A 17,105-nucleotide genomic window follows, 5' to 3' on the forward strand; every position below is an offset into this window, starting at 1 on the left:
CTTCCTGGGTAGCCACGACCTGAAACACCAGAACATGGAGCAGCTGAACAAGCCTGGCAGGAGCACTGCATTTCACCAAGAAACTGAGGAGCTGAGCATGGGAAGCACAAAAGGAAAAGCACAACTAACACCAACGCTCCCCTTGTGGAGAGGCAGAGAAGGTAATGCCTTGCTTTCCTCTCTTAACAGGAAGAAAGGTGTCTGCACCTGAAAGCTTCACCTTGTGAGGCCAAGCCCAGGCCTCTCTGTGACACAGCTGCAGCCTCACCGCGGGGAAGGTGGCAGAGGATGGATGTCCTGACAGAGCAGCAGCATTGTCATCATTAAACACATCCCGGACCTCAGAGATCATTTCTAGATCTGTAGTGGTTAGGAAGAGGCTTTTGGAAGGAGAAGGTCCTGCTGAGCCTGCACATCTGTATCAGAAGTTGTGTGACTCATTCTCTGGGTGGATTTAAGCTAACAGGTCCCATAAAGGGGGCTGGGATAAAGCATGTTGTTCTGCAGCTACTGCTGGTACAATAGCACCTTGCAGGGATGCAAGGACAAACAAAACCCTCCTGCTTTCCCTTCCTCTTACGTTACGTGCTGTGAGGAGCTGGAGTAGACCAAGGGATTAATTTCATAGCAATGTAATTTATTTGTCATCAGATGTGCACTCCCAGGCAGGACACGTGGAAAATGCTGGCAAGTGCATGGAGGTGGCAGGAGAGGTCTGAACCGTGGTTCCTACTAGTAGAGTTTATTTCAATTTTAAGATTATTTCTGTCCTATATCTGTGCAGCAGTTCCTTTTTCCTAGTGGTGCTGGTATCCCTCACATGAGGAGAAGGGGTGAGGAATGGAACACAGCACCCCTTCAGGCTGTCAGGCTCCCTGAAGAGTGATACCTGAACAGGAGGTATCATTCCCCACTGGCTGTGATCCTAATTAGCATCTGTGATTGCTTTAAAGAGATGAGAACAAAGGGTCTGTCTGCTACACTCTACACATATGGATTCTTCTCTAGTGCCAGAGAGCGCCTGGCATCCTCAGGATCACACCTGCTCTGAGCTGCAGGTGGCCCAGGTGTGCTGCTGTCACCTGTGCAGTGTGTCCTGGCAGCAGCTGCCTTGCTGTGCTGTTCTCCCTGTTCAGTGCTTCCCTGCATTCCTTGGGCAGGGATTCACAGAGCGCTGGCACTGCAGGATTAACTGTCCCAGTACATCAGTAGGGCATGATTCAGACAGGTAAAATGATGCCAAATACACCCAAATTGTACATCAGTTACTTCTTTACAAGTGGCACTGGACTGAGCTTAAGTTATCAGATGACTTGGCACGTTAACAGGAAGAGGCTGTGAAGTTTCCCACTGCAAGCAGCGTGTCCTGGATCAGACTGGAAGGAGTGGGAATGAGACACTGATCACGAGAGCTCCCAGCTGAGGACTGTATTTCACAGGGGTGGGGACAGCCAAGGCCTGCTCGTGTGAAGGCAGAACAGGTGGGTTTTATTTGTAGCAGGCCAGTAAAGCTGAGCATGCCTGCAGTGAGGTGAGGAGTCTCCCAGCCAGGGGCCACCCCGGCTGCAGTGTTCCCCTGACCCTCCCCTGCAGCCTCAGCTCTCCCCCTCTGTCCAAGCACCCTTCCTTCTCCAGCTGAGGCTTAGGTGCTGTCTTCCAGCAGTGTGGGGGAAACCACTTCCCAGTCTCCATGCAATGGTAAACAGGTTTTTGAGGAAGGATTTTCCTGCAGGAGCACCTCCAGTGATGTCCCAGCCGACTGCAGGGGCTCAGCCTCTCCCTGCTCGGGGCAGCTGAGCTCTAAGAGCCCTTTGCTTTTCTCTCCTTTTTTGCTCTAGATGCCATTAAGGTGAAGAAAAGCCTGGGGCAGAGGTTCCTCAGGTAGACGGCCAGGCAGGGGGTCAGGCCAGCCACAAGCACTTCCTTCTTCTTCTGTCCCACTGCATTGAGAACCACCTGAGCCACCTCAGCCGCCGTCTGTCCCTCGGCCGTGGTCTTGTCCATAACTGCCAAGGGAAATCTGAGTGAGCAGCAGCAGCAGGTAAAGGTAAACCCCACTGAGTGCCTTCCCTGGGAAGGCTCTAACTGCACATGGCTGCTTGCTCTGGTTTTCACTCCAGCTGTGTATGGGAGCACAGGCAGCTGTTCCTCATGGCTGGCCCTGAAGGCAATAGTTGCTCTCTGGAAAGGCTGAATTTTGGGGCTTGCTGTTCCTACCCTGCATCCAGAGTTGGTTTTTGATCCTTCAGGGCTAACCTGTGTCCCCACCAGAGGCCATGTGTTGCAAACACACCCTGTAGTACCATGAGATGCTTTAGAAAGGGCAGTGAGTGGTGTCTCACCTCCATAGCGAGATCCATCCGCGGTGACGGCGTTGAGGGACAGGTTTGTCTGGATGTAGCCAGGGCTCACAACTGTCACCTCAATGTCATACTGCTCCACCTCTGCACGCAGACAGTCAAAGAAGGCCTGGGTAGCGTGCTTAGAGGCAGCATCTGGAAAACAGGAAAAGGACTGTGCACCAAGGAGAGGAGCAGGGCTGAAGGAATTTTCACTTTCTGAGTGGATTTTTCACTGCAATGCAGCCACTCCTCAGCAAGAGCTGTTCTCCAGCCTCTACGTTTGTTTTTGTTCAGTGAATGGCAGCAACAGGTAGTGGGAGTCAGAGGCAATTTAGGAAGACAAAAGGTAAACTCAAGTTCAAAACTGGCTGGGATCCTGAGCTCAATATCACAGCCCTGCCAGAGCGCTCCAGAGTGAACCCAAACTGCCTCCCATCCTGATAAAGGAGACCCAAAGCTCTGGAAGGCAGAGCTGGCTGCCCTGCACGTGCTGAGCACTAGGGACTTGCAGAGCAGGTTCAGGGCTTGGCTGCACAGAGATCACACAGGCAGGCACAGCAGGGAGCATGGCCTAGGGCAGGATTTCCCCCCATGAAATGGCTGAGTGTCTCCTCTTTTTTGGTCACTGCCTGTGACTGCCACCACCACGCCAGCAGCACCAGAGCCAGCTCAGCACAGGCTGCACCTGCGAGCACCCAGGCAAGGGCTGAGCTCCTGCTGCCACCTCCACGTGGCTCTGGTGCCTGTGCAAGCACCCCGGGAGCTCCTCAGAACACAATTCCTGCAGCAACTGGACCCACATCACCTGCAAAACCCCATGGCTCAGACATTCCAGGCTCTCCACCCCTCAGCATCATTCCTCACCCACTGTATGCCATCACCACTCTACTCCTGGTGTTCCCTTTCAGTGATTTAAAGATGTTTGTGTGTCAGACACTCTCCTCTTAGTTCATCCATCTTTTAAAAGGCTTTTTTTCCAGTAATCTCACCAATATTTCTTGTCATAACTGATTTAGCATGAAGAGTTTGCAGATCAAGATTGTTTAGGCTTTTGTCTGGCATTGTTTGTACTATAGCACTTCATCATTTATTAAAACCAAAAAGTCCTGCTTTCTTAGAGGAGAAATGCAGACAAATGACGAGAACAAAATACCATAAAATTATAGAATTATAGCGACTCTCAAGATAGGATAATCAAGCTGTTTTCAAAACATTTTCTCCATCCCTTAAAAACTTTAGGACAGGGCTAAGATTTTGTATTAAAGAGTGCTGTCAGTGGTTTGTGACCCCATTGAGGGTGATGCACAGCTCTGCCTTCCCTGCACACAGCCAATTCCATGGAGAGCTAAATGTGGAAGCAGGAGCCAAGTATTTATTCAGCCTGGTGCCCCAAATATGTCTTTCCCATCTTCTGTGGAGGTACTTACATGCAGATCTGAAAGGAATGCTTATTTTGCCTTGCACGCTGCTGATGGCCACAATGTGGCCTTGTCTCCTCTTGATCATGGAGGGGAGAAGTGCTAGCAAAGGACAGAAAAGACCCATTCAGACAACAGTGCTGCCATTGCTGCTGGCAAGAATCAAAGCTTTCAGAGCACTCAGAGATGCTGAAGGGAATTACAAGATCCCTCTTCGGTGCAGGGGTTGGGACAGTGCCCAGATGCCTCTGACTGAAGCTGTGTCTGCTTGGGAGGGTCACCTTGAGGAGATTCCTTGTGCCAGAGGCTGCACAAGGGCTGCTGTGCTGGCTCTGCTCTCCCACACAGTGGGCAGCAGGATTTGCTTTTCCTGCCACCAGAACATCTTCCCATTTCCTGCAGCTGACACGCTCTGAGCTGAGCTTTCTGTGTGACCAAAGCTTCCCAGGAAAGCTGCAGCTCCACTGGAGCCCCCACCACGTTCTCCATGTTCTGTCAGTGCAGACAGGATAACTGGACCTCTTCCCAAGCCCCTGGCAGGCTGGAGTCAGGAGATGGAACCAGGGATCATCTCCACTGGGGTATTTCCCATGCAGTCATGCCCTCAGGCCTGCCCAGAACCCCAAACCTCCCTTCAGCAGTGCTGTAGCAGCTACAATGACAAACACAAGCAGAGCTGTGCCGGTCTGCAGAGGCATCAGCCAAATCCTGTGGATCACAGGTACCTTTGGTGAGGGCTATAGGTCCAAAGTAATTTGTTTCCATCACTTTCTTATCCACATGCAGCCCTGTGTCCACGATGGTGCCTCGGAAGCTGATGCCAGCGTTGTTGATCAGGATGTCCACGTGACCCGAGGCCTTCAGGATCTCCTCAGCAGCATTCACCACAGCTTTGGTGTCCGAGAGGTCAAACACCACGGTGTGGGGCTCGTGTGGCTGTGAATAAACTCCAGTTAGCAAAACACAGTTCAGTGCTGGGCGTGCCAGCTCACGGTGGGGTCCCCCAGCTCTGGAAGCACAGGAGCAGGGCCATCCACACCCTGTTCCATGTGGCAGGAATTCATGGCAGAGGCAGGTTGTGCTCATCTTTCTCTGCTCCTGCAGCCTGTTCCTTATCCCTGAGCCCAGGAAAGGTACAAGGGAGATCTTCCTCAAGTACTAAAGTTCCCTGTTGTCTTATTAAAGGAAATGCATCTGAAAAAGGCAAAACCTAACCCATGTGTTTTCTGCAGAAGCCAGCAGTACCTTTCCTAGCCACAGTCAGCAGGCATAGACATGAAAAATAAAAGCAGAAATAAAGTCACTTTTCTAGATTCAGTGTATGAGGTGCAGGTGTAAGGGGTCTGGACACTGCCCTCATGTGCTTTCACTTCCATTTCTAGCCAAGATGGCTTTTTTTTGTGTTTTTACAAGGAATGCCATGCCAGCTCAATGTACTCCTATATCAGCATCCATCCCTAACCACAGAGTTGCATTTTTCCTATTGCTCAAGAGATCAACCCATGGGCAATTCTGTAAGAACCCAGCAGAATGCAGGCCAGCTGAGCCCAGGGGCCTGTCCTGGTCCCACACTCACGTTCTTGCGGTGATTCTTCACGGCACAAAGCTCCTGCACCAGCTCCTTCAGCTTCTCACTGTCCCTGCCACAGAGCACCAGCCTGGAGCCAGCTGCATGGAAAGCTCTGGCACATTCTGTGGAGAAGCAGGAAGAGAGAAAAGTAGGCGTGTGAATAGCAGCCAGAGGAGAGATCCACATCAGCCCTGGTGACAGCTCCAAGTGCTGTTTGCTGCAGGGTCTGAGGTGACTTTATTGCTGCTGTGCGATGGCCAGGCTGACTGACAGAGAGGTCACAGCCACGTCCCACTCTCCTGGAACTGTGACAGGCACATGAGGCAGCTGCTGTGCTCACAGATACTGTGCTGGTTAGAGCTCACTGTGCTGTTCACACATCCTCCTCCTCAGCTGGTCAAATCTGCCTGTGCCTCTTCATTTTGACTTTATGCCCTTCTCAAGAGGGACCACAGTGTCCCTGTGTGTGTCATCTAACACAGGTCTTGGGAGTTTCAGTTTTAATGAACGCCTCCAGAGGAGCTGGGAGCCTGGGGTTTATTAATGCCTTCATCAAGGTGATTCTTTTCATTGGGGAAAGCCTGGAGAAGGGATGCCAGGCTATTGTCCTCCTAATTGCCTGTTCCTGTCCCCTCTGGGAGCCAGAGGGACAAACTGCTTGTTTGCACAAGGGATGACAGTGGGTGGCAGTGAACACACAGTAGTTAGAGGTGGTTTGGTGTGTTAATAGCTACGAGCAAGGGGAGTTGTAGAAGATCTTGCAAATGAGTCAAAAAGGGAGGAAACTTTACAGTACAGTGGTGGAAGTCTCTACACCCCACAGCACAGACAGAGCTCCAGCTGCAAGGTCTCTCCTGGAATACTAATTTCCTCTCTTCTTGATGAGAGGTACAAGATCCTTTACCACTCCCACTCTTTGGTTGAGGCAGGCAGAGAGAACCAGTTCATCTCCTTTGGCCAGTTCCTGAACACCCCTGTCCTTAGGGACAAACTCACATGCAAAGGCAGCATCAATTAAAGCTCTATTTGTTCTATAAATGCACTCATCCTAATGAAAGGCCTCGACAGCAGACAGCACCTTGTCTTCTCTTCAAGCAGCTTTTAAAGCAATTATAGAAAGCAGAATGAGAGAATGTAGCCACTGAAGCAAAATCTAAGTTTCATTTGGAAAAAAATACTCCCTGCTGTTAATAATGCTGAGAGTTTGACTTTAGGGTGGATGGAGTTGTACCATGAAAGGTACCTTAACTTGGGGTGAGGGACAAGGAGAAGGAGTGGAGAGTTGGCAGAGCAGTTGGAAGTACATGAAGGCAGAACACAACTTCTGGGAGGTTTTAAAGAAACAATTTGGCTTCCTGGCTTTTTCATGATTTAGGGAAAAGACCCCTGCCAACACAAGAACAGCATCTAATTCCTTGCTTTGATGAGCTCCAGTTTATACCAGGTGATTTAAATTTTCTGTACCAGATGTTGAGACTTCCTTGCATCCAAATCTACACTGGCCGTGGTTGCGACTCAGGTGGGAGCCGCTCTCTCAAAATCCAACCGAAGGGAACTTTCATCTCATTGCTGCTCTATTCCAAGAGCTGCTCCTGCCACAGCCCCCTGCCTGCGCTGCCCTTGGTGGCCTGTTTGGGTCATACCTTTCCCCAGGCCAGAGGTGGCCCCGGTGATCACCACCACGGCTTCCTGCAGGTAGGCTCGCATCCGCACCCACTGCAGCAGCCGGAACAGCGCGAAGATCCCCAGGCTGCCGAAGAGCAGCGGGATGATGACAGTGCTGGTGAAATCCATCAGCTTTCCCTTCTGAGCTGTCTGCCTAGAGCCACAGGAGGAAAGGAAAGAGATCATTTCATCATGAAGAAAATGAGCAAAGGCTTGAAAATGACTTTGAAATTATTCTTCTTAACCCTGCCTCAGTCCACCAGTGAACCACCAAGGTACCTCTGCATCTTCGGCAGATTTTCTCATCCCTTCATTTAGGTTTTGGAACGTTCACATCAGTACCCAATTTTAAGCACTGAAATAGAAATGTGAACGTCCCAGCAGGACACTTGGCATTGCATCCTGTCAGCTGTCCCATCACAAACGGGTTCAGGGATGCTGTTCCCATGTTTTGCCCTAAATTCACCCTCCTGGGATGAAGTTCCTCAGGGCTGGGATATTTCTCCACATTCTTCTGATTGTATGAAACTGTTCAGATTTCTCTACAACAGCCAGTACCAGAGTACCTACAAGCCAGAGATCAGTTACTGTGTGTTATCCCAGAGGGATATAAGCCAGTCTGTCTTTTGGAGGCTCCAGGTTTTCTCTCTGAGCCAGTAATTTGCTTAACACACTGAAATCTCATCCTGGGATTGGATTCTGACACCAAGGCATAGCCCTAATCTCCTTGCTAAGCCATTCCTTCAAGGCAGTAGTTTATGTGACAGCTTACTAAGGGCCAAAGAGCAAGTGGGACTTCTGTGAAAAGGCCAATAATTTTCCCTGTCTATATCCCTGAGCTTTTATCAAAGCTTGGTGGAAAAGTTAATTACAACCCCTTCCTGAAATCTTCTGGGTCACACATGAAGTCAGAACCCAACATCAGGGTATTTTCCCTTCCCTTCTTCCTTCTCATGCAAGCAGAGTTTGAACTCTTGCAGTCTGAGCTGCAAGACAGGCCTTTACTGGGAAGATACTGGGAAATTCTGGGCACACAGCTTGTGCTCCTTCAAACAACAGGGGAGCACGAGAAGCAGAAAACAAGAGGTAACTACAATGCTAAGGCAGAATTCAGTGTCACTGAGGGGATGGCAGAGGCTCTGCATGCCATGGAACAGAGCTAATGTGGAAAATGTCAGGCTCTTCCAGATATCCATCAGGGGCTTGGAGAGAATTCCTCAAATAGCTGCTCAGTGAACAGCTTGCTGAAATAGTAGTGAACTGAATAAAATAACTATTTCTGGGAACACAATAAAACAACACATAAAGACAGCTCTAAATAAACTTGGCAAGGTCTAAAAACAAAGCCATCAAGGTAGAACACAGCTCTTCTTGGGGTTCTTTGGAGTCTCCCATTCCCAAAGTGACTCCTGTGGGTTCTCAAGTCCTTCCTGGTTGGGATCCAGGGTGGATAATGCAGGGAGACATCAGAGCAGCAGCTCCCCAGGGCACAGGGAGCGTGCCCAGAGTGGGAGAGCAGAAAGCCTAGAGGAGGATTCAGCTCAGGCCACTGCAGAGCATCTTACTCCTCCACCCTGTGCTGGGAGTGCACACAGGCTGTGTTTTGCACTGCTTGGCAGCCAGGGATTGGCACAGTTCATCTGACACAAGAGAAGGATCTTCCCCAAAATCATTCCTGGGTTTTGACACAAGGCCACTGGCTTTTCAGGCTGGGTGGGAAGGTTCTCCTGACTGGCTCGTGCTCAGCAGCTGCCTTCTTTGTGACTCCCCTTCTTCTGCTCCCTCAAAGGTCTCTTGAGATTCACAACACAAAGTGTGGGCAGGGACAACAGCTGCCGTGCTGACACTGGGCTCACAGGACATTCTGGAATCAAAAGCCCTCAGCCCAGGTTCAGGCCCCTTCATCATTTCCCAGGTGGGAGCTGGCAGGTGAGGCACTGGAAAAACCTGGCCCTGCTGTGGTTCCAGGGAAACGCAGGTGAAAAGGTAACTGAGCAGAGGGGCCTCTCCTGACACCTCTCCTACTAAAGCACACAGATCTGGAAATATTGCTAATCTTTTATTGCATTTCTTTCCTTTTTCTCATGCTACACACAGGAACTGGGCAGATTGTCCATCTGGGCCTGAGGGCTGCAGCAAAGCAAGAACCCAGGCAGGAGCAACAGCCTGCTCTGGAGCCTCCAGGCTGCAGCCTGAGCCGACAGGTAACAGCTCTGGGGAGGGCAAATATGGAGGGGAAGAGAAGGGAGAGCAGCCAGACAGAGAAAGATTTGCCAAACAGAGATGTAAATCCATATATATATAAAAAACAATATATCAGAGATGTAAATCCATATATGTCAAAATATCAGAGATGCAAATCCATATATACATATATATATAAGAATATATCAGAGATGTAAATCCATATATATATCAATATATCAGAGATGTAAATCCATATATATATATATGACAATATATCAGAGATGTAAATCCATATATATCAAAATATCATATATAAATTTATATATATCAATATATCAGAGATGTGTGTGTATATATATATATATGTGTGGATTTGCTTTGTTTTTTAAAGTTGTTTTTTTTAAAGAGGCCATTTGAGCACCCTGGAAGAAGGCACTGCATTTGCATGCCCCCCAAAAATATATATAATATAATATATAGTCTATATTAATATATTAATGATTATATTATTATATACAATAATATATAGTCATGTATTCTGTCATTATTAATTTATTAATCACTTTATTATTATATACAATATATTAATACATAACTATTTATATTATAATAATTATATTGATATAGTATATTGCTATAATTATTAGTATATTAATAGCTATATTATTACATATAATTTATTAATATATTTTTCTTATATTGTTGTAGTTATTAATATAGTTATTAATATGTAGTTATTAATATTGTAGTTATTAATATAGTTATTAATATAACTATGTTATAGTTATTAATATTTATATAGAGTATATATTCTATGGTATATATTTTTTGGGGGCACGCAGATGCAGTGCCTTCTTCCAGGGTGCTCAAATGGCCTCTTAAAAATCCCCAGAACAGAGAAAATCTCCATTCAATCCGACCTGGGAGAGAGGACAACCCAGCTGAATAACCCATTCGGGACAGAAGAGCTTCTGTAGCACCTCAGACCTCCAGCAGCAAGCCTTGCTCTGATTTTGTGAGCTGCTTCTGTCAGAACCCAGCTTCAGGAGTCGCTGGAGCAGCAAAGGCTCCCCGGAGCAGAAGGTGCAGTGTCACATGAAAAGCGGGGTGAGGGTGGGGAGCAGTGGGGGCCACACCTCATTCCAGATGCCCCGACCATGCCAGGCCTCTCTGAGCCCCCAGTGCCACCTCTGGCCAGTCATTTGGGCATTCAGGCTGGAACACCCCTCAGCCACTGACAGGTACTGCTCATCACAGCAGGGACAGCCAGGAACTCGTTAACTCACTGCTCATTAACTGAAAGCAAATCCTGAAATTGCCCATCCCAAGGGCAGGACTGGAACACGCAGGTTAGCAGAGAGCAGCAGGAAGAACACTGATCATGTCAGCAAATACAGCTGATGGGAAACTCTGTGAAGGTTTCCCATAGAACAAATCACATTTATCCAATGAAAAATAAACCCAGAACTTTCCCCTTAAAACAAAACTGGGTGTTCTCCTAGAAAAGCCAGGACAATGGTTCCTGCAGGAACAAGGACAGTCATCAGAAAGGTCAAGGGTGCAAAGATGAGAGCAGATCCTAAAGAACCAAACCCCTGGAAGCTTCCCCAAGCCACTCTGCTTGTGCAGCTCCAGGCTCCCAGAATCACACTGTCCTTTAGGTGACAAGTGGCACCAGCTGGGAGGCTGCAGTCCCAAATCCAACGGCCGGGGGGATAAAAGGAAGGGGAAAAATTTCCTGGTTTTCCTAAGGAAAAAAAGCACAGCCCCTGTAGGCTGGAGTGAGGCTTTAGTGTGGAGAAAGCACAAGGTCCTACCTGAGAAAGGGGCTCAGTGCAGTGACTCTGAGCCGGAGCTGCCTCGGAGCTGCCCCAGGACAGCCCCGGGTTAAATGTGGAACTGGCAGAGAGCCAAGTGAGTGTCCAATGCCAGCCCAGGCCAGGCCTGCCTCTAAAAACAAACCCAGGCAACACGGGCTCTGACCTTTCTAGGGCAGGGGGAATTCAACCCAGAGAGTTTCAGAGGTTTTCAAGCCTCTGAAAGCGGCGAAAACTCCTCAGGAGGAATGCAGCAGCTGGGCAGAGCTCCTCATCCAAACACGGAGCAGGAGAAGGAGGCAGTTCCCAAAGAAAGCTGCCAGCCAGGCATTCCCTGAAGCACCGGCCTCTGCTGGATCTCTGCAGTCCTGCAGTGCATCCTGCCTCAGTTCTTCAAGCCACGGTGCAGCAAGAGGGGAAAAATAAGTTTGCAGCACCCAGAAACCAGCCTGGAGTCGAGACATTAGCTGGGACTGCACCTGGCCTGTGGAAGGTGTTGGCAGGGGTGGGAGGAGATGGGATTGAAGGTCCTTTCAGCCCGAGCCAGCCTAGGATTCCATGAGATGGTTTTCTCATTGCCCTCCTGGCCCTTTTACCCCGGTCCAAAGTCAATCCCAGCCGGAATTGCTCCGCTGGGGCTCGGGACAGAAACCAAGGTGGCCTGAGCAGAAAACTGAAACATTTCTCGTTCCAAAGAAAGCGTTGTGCAGACATTCACCAAATCAAGAGCCAGCTAGAGCTCCGTGAAGCCATGAGGGCCGGCTGTGTCCCCGATTTATCTGTAATTATGTTTTTAATGCCGGTGCCGGCGGTGAACCCTGTCCCGGAGAGCGCTCGGTGTCCCTGCGCGCCGCAGCGCCGCCTTCCCCCGAGCTCTCCCGCACTTCCCAGCGCCCCGCAGCCCCCCGGCCGGTCCCGGGTGTCCCTCCCTGTCCCTCCTGTCCCTCCCCGTCCCCTCTGTCCCCACCTGGCCGCCGCCGTCACCATGGCCACCGCCGGACGTGGGCCCGGCGCGCTTCCGCCCGGACTCTGTTCCCCGTGACGCCAACCGGAAGTGGCTGTGGGAGAGCAGCTGCCCTCACCCGTCCTCCCGCCTGCGCCGCCCGGTCGGGAAGCGGCGGTGCCAACCAGGGGTTCTGCCCTCCTGGGGTTTCCCCCCGGCGGGCGTCGCCCTCAGTCCCAGAATCCCAAAATCCCGAAGGTGTCAGGCTGGAAAGGAATGCGGGGCGTGGGTTCAGCCTCCCTGCTCAGCAGGGCCGTCCCAGGGCACGGCACAGGATTGCTCTGGAATATGCCCCGTGAGGGAGGGCGGCCCCACAGCCTCTCTGCTCGGGCACTGCAGGGGAAGCTTCTCCTCATGTCCTGGTGGAACCTCCCGGGCATCGCTTCCTGCCCGTTCCTCTCGTGCCATTGCTGGGCTCCACAGAGCCGATCCCGGTCCGTTCTGAGCCCCCCCTGCCCATCCTGAGCTCCCCGCAGCGAGCCCTGCTCTGCACCGACACCGTTCTGTGCTGCCGGGATCGCCTCACGGCAACGGAACACCAGAAACGGGCACGGAAAAGGCTCGGCTGGAGGGGTCACCAACTGCTGACCCTGCACAGGACACCCCAAAATCCCACCCTGAGCCTGAGGGTGACACTGGCACAGGACAACCCCAAAATCCCACCCTGAGCCTGAGGGTGACACTGGCACAGGACACCCCCAAAATCCCACCCTGAGAGTGACATTGGCACAGGACACCCCAAAATCCCATCCTGAGAGTGACATTAGCACAGGACACCCTGAAAATCCCACCCTGAGGGTGACATTGGCACAGGACACCCCAAAATCCCACCCTGAGCCTGAGAGTGACATTGGAACAGGATGCCCCCAAAATCCCACCCTGAGGGTGACATTGGCACACGACAGGACTGTGCAAAGCTGTGAGGAACAGCAGCAAATTCCTGCAGGAGAAAAGAGACATTTCTGCAGAGCCTCTTTCAAACCTGTGATGGATACAAACCCGTTTTCTCTGATGGATACAAACCCGATGTCTCTGATGGATAAAAACCCGATTTCTCTGATGGATACAAACCCGATTTCTCTGATGGATACAAACCCGTTTTCTCTGATTTCCCGTGAGCTCTGTGCAGCAATGGAGCCTCGATTGCTGCAGGTTTGCAGCTGTAAGTCCCCTGGCACTGATAAGGGGCACAGAACTGGCCCCAGCGACCCCAAAAACCCAAAAGTGTCAGAACTCTGGCCCTGAGGAAGGGAAAACACAGAGAGTTCCTCTTAGTGAAGGTTTTTGTGAGCAGAAGGGACATTTACAGAGGAATCAGAAATATTTAAACATTCCCAAGTTAATCCCAGATGTCTTTCCCTGTGGGCAGCAGAGAGATAAAGGACAGCTTTTTGCAGCAGTTCTTTGAAAGATGGTTTTATCATCCATTTTTATGGGAACTTTTTTTCTGGTCCTGTCTTCTAATAGGGAAAACACTGAGGTTAATTCAAAGCTTCAGTGGTGGTTCATCATTAGTAAGGGATCAATATTTCAGGGGGAAAAAAAGAGAAAATAATTCAAATATTTCTAAAAATTACTGTCTGAAAGGAAGGATGAGAATGCACTTTTTTGACTTCAGGAACAATATGTAAGAAAATGGAAGAACTAATAATTTTATTTACACAAATGAAATCAAAAATAAAACCCAGAAGAAGGTCGTTTATGTCATGGCAGCCTTACTGGGAGCTGTAGCTGGTTCAGTCTCCTGAAAAGCAGAGTTGGAAAAAGCCATTTCAGTCTTTCTTCCCCACCCAGGTGGGGCAGCAAGAGCTGGAGCTCAGTGCACAGGACAGCAGTGACCTGAGAGACGTGCCCAGGGATTTATCTGGGATCTCCCAGGTGTTTCTTTGAAAGGAATGCTCTCTCCAGGCTGGCAGGGTTGATTGAAACCAAGTGCCCAGCAAGTGACACAGCAAAGGGTCAGACTGGAGCTGCAGCTGGAGAGCAGTCAGTGGAGTAAAGCTTGGCTTTGTTGATTTGACTGGGATTCCATTTCCTTAGGTTAATCTAATGGAATTAGCAAGAAATTCACCTCTGATTTAAACCTGCTCATCGACACATCAGGATTAGATGATTTACTGATGTCAACACGTCTTTGTTCTCAGAACCACCGGTGAAGACTCTCCCCCAAATCCAGGACTGGTTTGTAGACTCTGCAAGCCCCAACTGGCAAATGTTGGCATAATCTAAAACTATGCTTGTTGGTTTTATTTGCACTCAAATCTCTTTCCTTTCTCATTTTGTTCAGGCCGCAACTGCAGAGGGCTGGAATCCTTTTAGCATGTTAACACTTCCTTGACAAACATCCTGCTGTTCCATCGCTGCCCTTGCAGTGCAGGAGCCCTTTCTTGAGGGGGAGAAAAGAAAAAATCTCCAAACTCAAGGATTTGAGTTTGCACTTTGGTTTGGTGACATCTGCTTTAGTGCAATCACTGAGTGCAGATCTGCAGCCTTTTAACCCTAATCTCTAATTTTGTGCCCTAGTTCCTGTGGGCTCTTATTTGTCACTTTTTCTTTTTCCAGGAGTATAAGATGTAGCTTCTTTTTGTAAGAAAAAGCTTTGGTTGCTTACCCTAAGAGCAAAGATCTGGGCAGAAATCCCCACAGGGTAACTAAACCCTTCCCCAGGGAAAACACCCTTGAACTAGTTTGAACTGAGAGCTCCCAGTTTCACAGTGCCTGTGCCTGGGAGATGTACATGCTCAAAGGGCTGTGGCAGGATTAAAGATTTTCTTGTCTCAGCCTCTCATAGAAGGGTGCAGACTCTTGTCCTCCCCTCCCTGCTCCCATAATTGGAGTCAATGAAAACACTCTAGGGTGGTGGGGGAAAAAAAAACAGACCTAGGATGGAAAACAGAAAAATAAGGGCTTCTCAAGGCTTTTCCAGTTCTTTACCCCTGCAGCTGTTTGCAGATTTGTCTGTGTCCCTTCCAGACAGTGACCCAAGGAGATGGTCTTAACTTTTGCCTCAGTTGTAGTTCTGGTTTGGAACTGGGCTCTGGCTCAAGGACATCAAACTCCTTTCACAGAACTCTTTCTGGGTGCTTGGTCACTATTTCTCTCAGCTCTTGTCTCTGGGAGAATTCTGCTGCAGGTTTCAGTTCACTGCAGTTCAGTTTTTTTCCACCACCTGAGTATTATTTTTCTTTTCCAGCTATTTTCTGTAGGTTTGTTTGTAATTTCTGTCTCCTCCGGAGCCTGCACTGCAGCATTTCCAAGCTCAGTGTGAGAACAGTGTAGACTCAGTGAAACTGCATTTCTGATGTGTGATCGTGCTGCACATCCCCAATCCTTGCGGATAACCCAAAAGCTGGGGAAGAGGGAGAGGCAGCAATATCCTCTCCTCCTGCAGCTAAAGATCCCCACACTCCACAGCCCTGTTAATGGAGCTGAATGCTTCCAGGAAGAGAGGGATGTTTCGTCACACGCAGAAATGGCAAAGCTGAGGCACCATTTCCATAAACAGATGCTAATTGTGGTCGTTTTAATTGATGAGAGGACAGCTCAGGCCAGCTGTACAGAAGTATTTCCTACCTGCAGCTTCACTGCTCTCAGGATACCCAGCCCTGTCCTTCCATACTGCCTTTACTTCTTGGTTTGGAGGGGGAAAGCAGGTACGGGCTGAGGGCTGGGCCCCCCAGAGCTGTAAAGGCACAGGAACATCTGCAGAGGAGTGGAGAGCCCACCCCTCTCTGGGTTTTGGTGGGTCAGGAAGGAGTTAAATGACAACAGAGGGAGAGGCTGTGCTATTGTTCAGGCATCCCTGGGTCCAGGGTGGCTGATCTCTATTCCCGGATCTGCCTCTGGCTTCCTGCACGACCTTGGACCGCTCCCTTACCTTTTCTTTTCCTTAGCTCCCAAACTACAACATGGAAATCCTTTTCTTCCTGTGGTGCCTCGTTCCCTGCGGGCTTCCGGGGGCTGAGGTTCTCTGGTGGGAGATGAGGGGAGCACAGGAACGCGTTTCCACTCAGAAAGATTTGAGGAGAGGGCAGCAATATTTGGGGCATGTTCCTGTTCGTTCAGAACCAGCACGGGCTGTGCATATTTGGGTGATTTTGGGGGGTTTTTAGCAGCAAACTTGCGGTGAAAGGCAAATGTTGGTGCAGCTGCCCAGAGCGCTGCCAGCTGCAAGGAGTCTGTTCTTCACTAGATGGTGCTTTGATCAAAGATTTGGATAACCGCAGTTCTTTCTGCACAGAATTTCCTAATTTTTCTTCCCCAGTCTCCGTTCCTGCCCCTTTTTCTGTGCTTTAACACCACGGGGGACACTTAATGATGCTGGATATCGAACAAGGCTAATCTGTGGTACTGCAGGCTCCAAGCACCCACCAGCCCGCCAGGCTCCCGGGCTTTGGGGTTTGAAGTGTGGATCAGCGCTGCTGGGCTGTGGCAGAGAATTGAATTCTTTCCGTGTTTTCTATTCCCATAAGGAAAAGGCTTCAAAGAGCAGGTCCCCTCCCCCTCTCTGCTGGTGAAGGGCATTTAGGGAAGCTGGGAAAGAAATCCAGCCCTGACAGACGCATTTATTTAACAAACCGCTGCCTTTCCCTACCTTAGCAGAAAACCGGGTGTTTTTTAAAAAAGGGGATTGCTGCTTTTATATCCATCTTTGTATTCAGGAGATGGTTACCTAGCCAAGGTCATTGCTGCTGCATGCCTGGATCGAGCAGCGAGCCATCCTCCTCTTCGTGAATGAGTACCGCTTTCAGTGGGGCTCCCCCAAGGAAAAAGATAGGAATTAGGCTTGGATCTGGGCAGCGCAAGGTCCCAAGGTGCTGAGAAAGCCACAGGAACAGCGTCCCCTCTTCCAACGGCAGCAGAGGAGATGAATGAAGCTGTAATCAAACATTTCCTGTGCAGACATGCACGGGGCTGGGCTGGGCTGTGACAGCCTGTTCCAATCCGGCACACACGGGGACAACCAGGGGCTGGGCCCCCGCCACGTCTCGCTGGGGCTGTCGCCTCCCTGGGGACGGTCCCTGCAGCCCGGTGTCGCCAGTGCCTCGGTGCCAGGCTGCTGTGCCAGTGCCCGCGGGCATCCCGGCGCTGCCGGCGGGTTCC

General features: G+C 50.0%; 1 protein-coding gene across 3 annotated transcripts; it reads right to left on the bottom strand.

Annotated features, from left to right (window-relative positions):
- Nucleotides 1–620: 620 nt before the first annotated feature.
- Nucleotides 621–12,096, bottom strand: DHRS7B (dehydrogenase/reductase 7B). 3 transcript variants are annotated; one of them, XM_038150788.1, is made up of 7 exons: nucleotides 11,967–12,096; nucleotides 6,974–7,149; nucleotides 5,337–5,452; nucleotides 4,486–4,696; nucleotides 3,770–3,862; nucleotides 2,343–2,495; nucleotides 621–2,006 (listed from the first exon to the last, which is right to left on the bottom strand). In XM_038150788.1, the coding sequence occupies exons 1-7, from the start codon at nucleotides 11,984–11,986 to the stop codon at nucleotides 1,801–1,803; spliced, it is 975 nt and encodes a 324-aa protein (XP_038006716.1). In that variant the 5' UTR covers nucleotides 11,987–12,096; the 3' UTR covers nucleotides 621–1,800. The 3 variants fall into 3 exon arrangements, with proteins under 3 accessions (XP_038006716.1, XP_038006718.1, XP_038006717.1); XM_038150790.1 differs by having other exon boundaries at nucleotides 6,974–7,145; nucleotides 11,967–12,040; XM_038150789.1 differs by lacking the exon at nucleotides 11,967–12,096 and adding an exon at nucleotides 11,000–11,128.
- Between the last annotated feature and the right edge of the window lie 5,009 nt (nucleotides 12,097–17,105).

The sequence above is a fragment of the Motacilla alba genome, chromosome 14, assembly GCF_015832195.1.
Source record: "Motacilla alba alba isolate MOTALB_02 chromosome 14, Motacilla_alba_V1.0_pri, whole genome shotgun sequence".
Lineage (NCBI taxonomy): Eukaryota > Metazoa > Chordata > Aves > Passeriformes > Motacillidae > Motacilla > Motacilla alba.

Excerpts from the sequence above, each read along its gene's own strand:
- DHRS7B (XM_038150788.1), bottom strand. The coding sequence starts at position 11,986 with ATGGTGACGGCGGCGGCCAG. Across the intron at positions 2,496-3,769 it reads CATTCCTTTCAGATCTGCAT|ATGCTGCCTCTAAGCACGCT; the intron begins GTAAGTACCTCC and ends CCTGTTTTCCAG. Across the intron at positions 2,007-2,342 it reads GGATGGATCTCGCTATGGAG|TTATGGACAAGACCACGGCC; the intron begins GTGAGACACCAC and ends TTCCCTTGGCAG.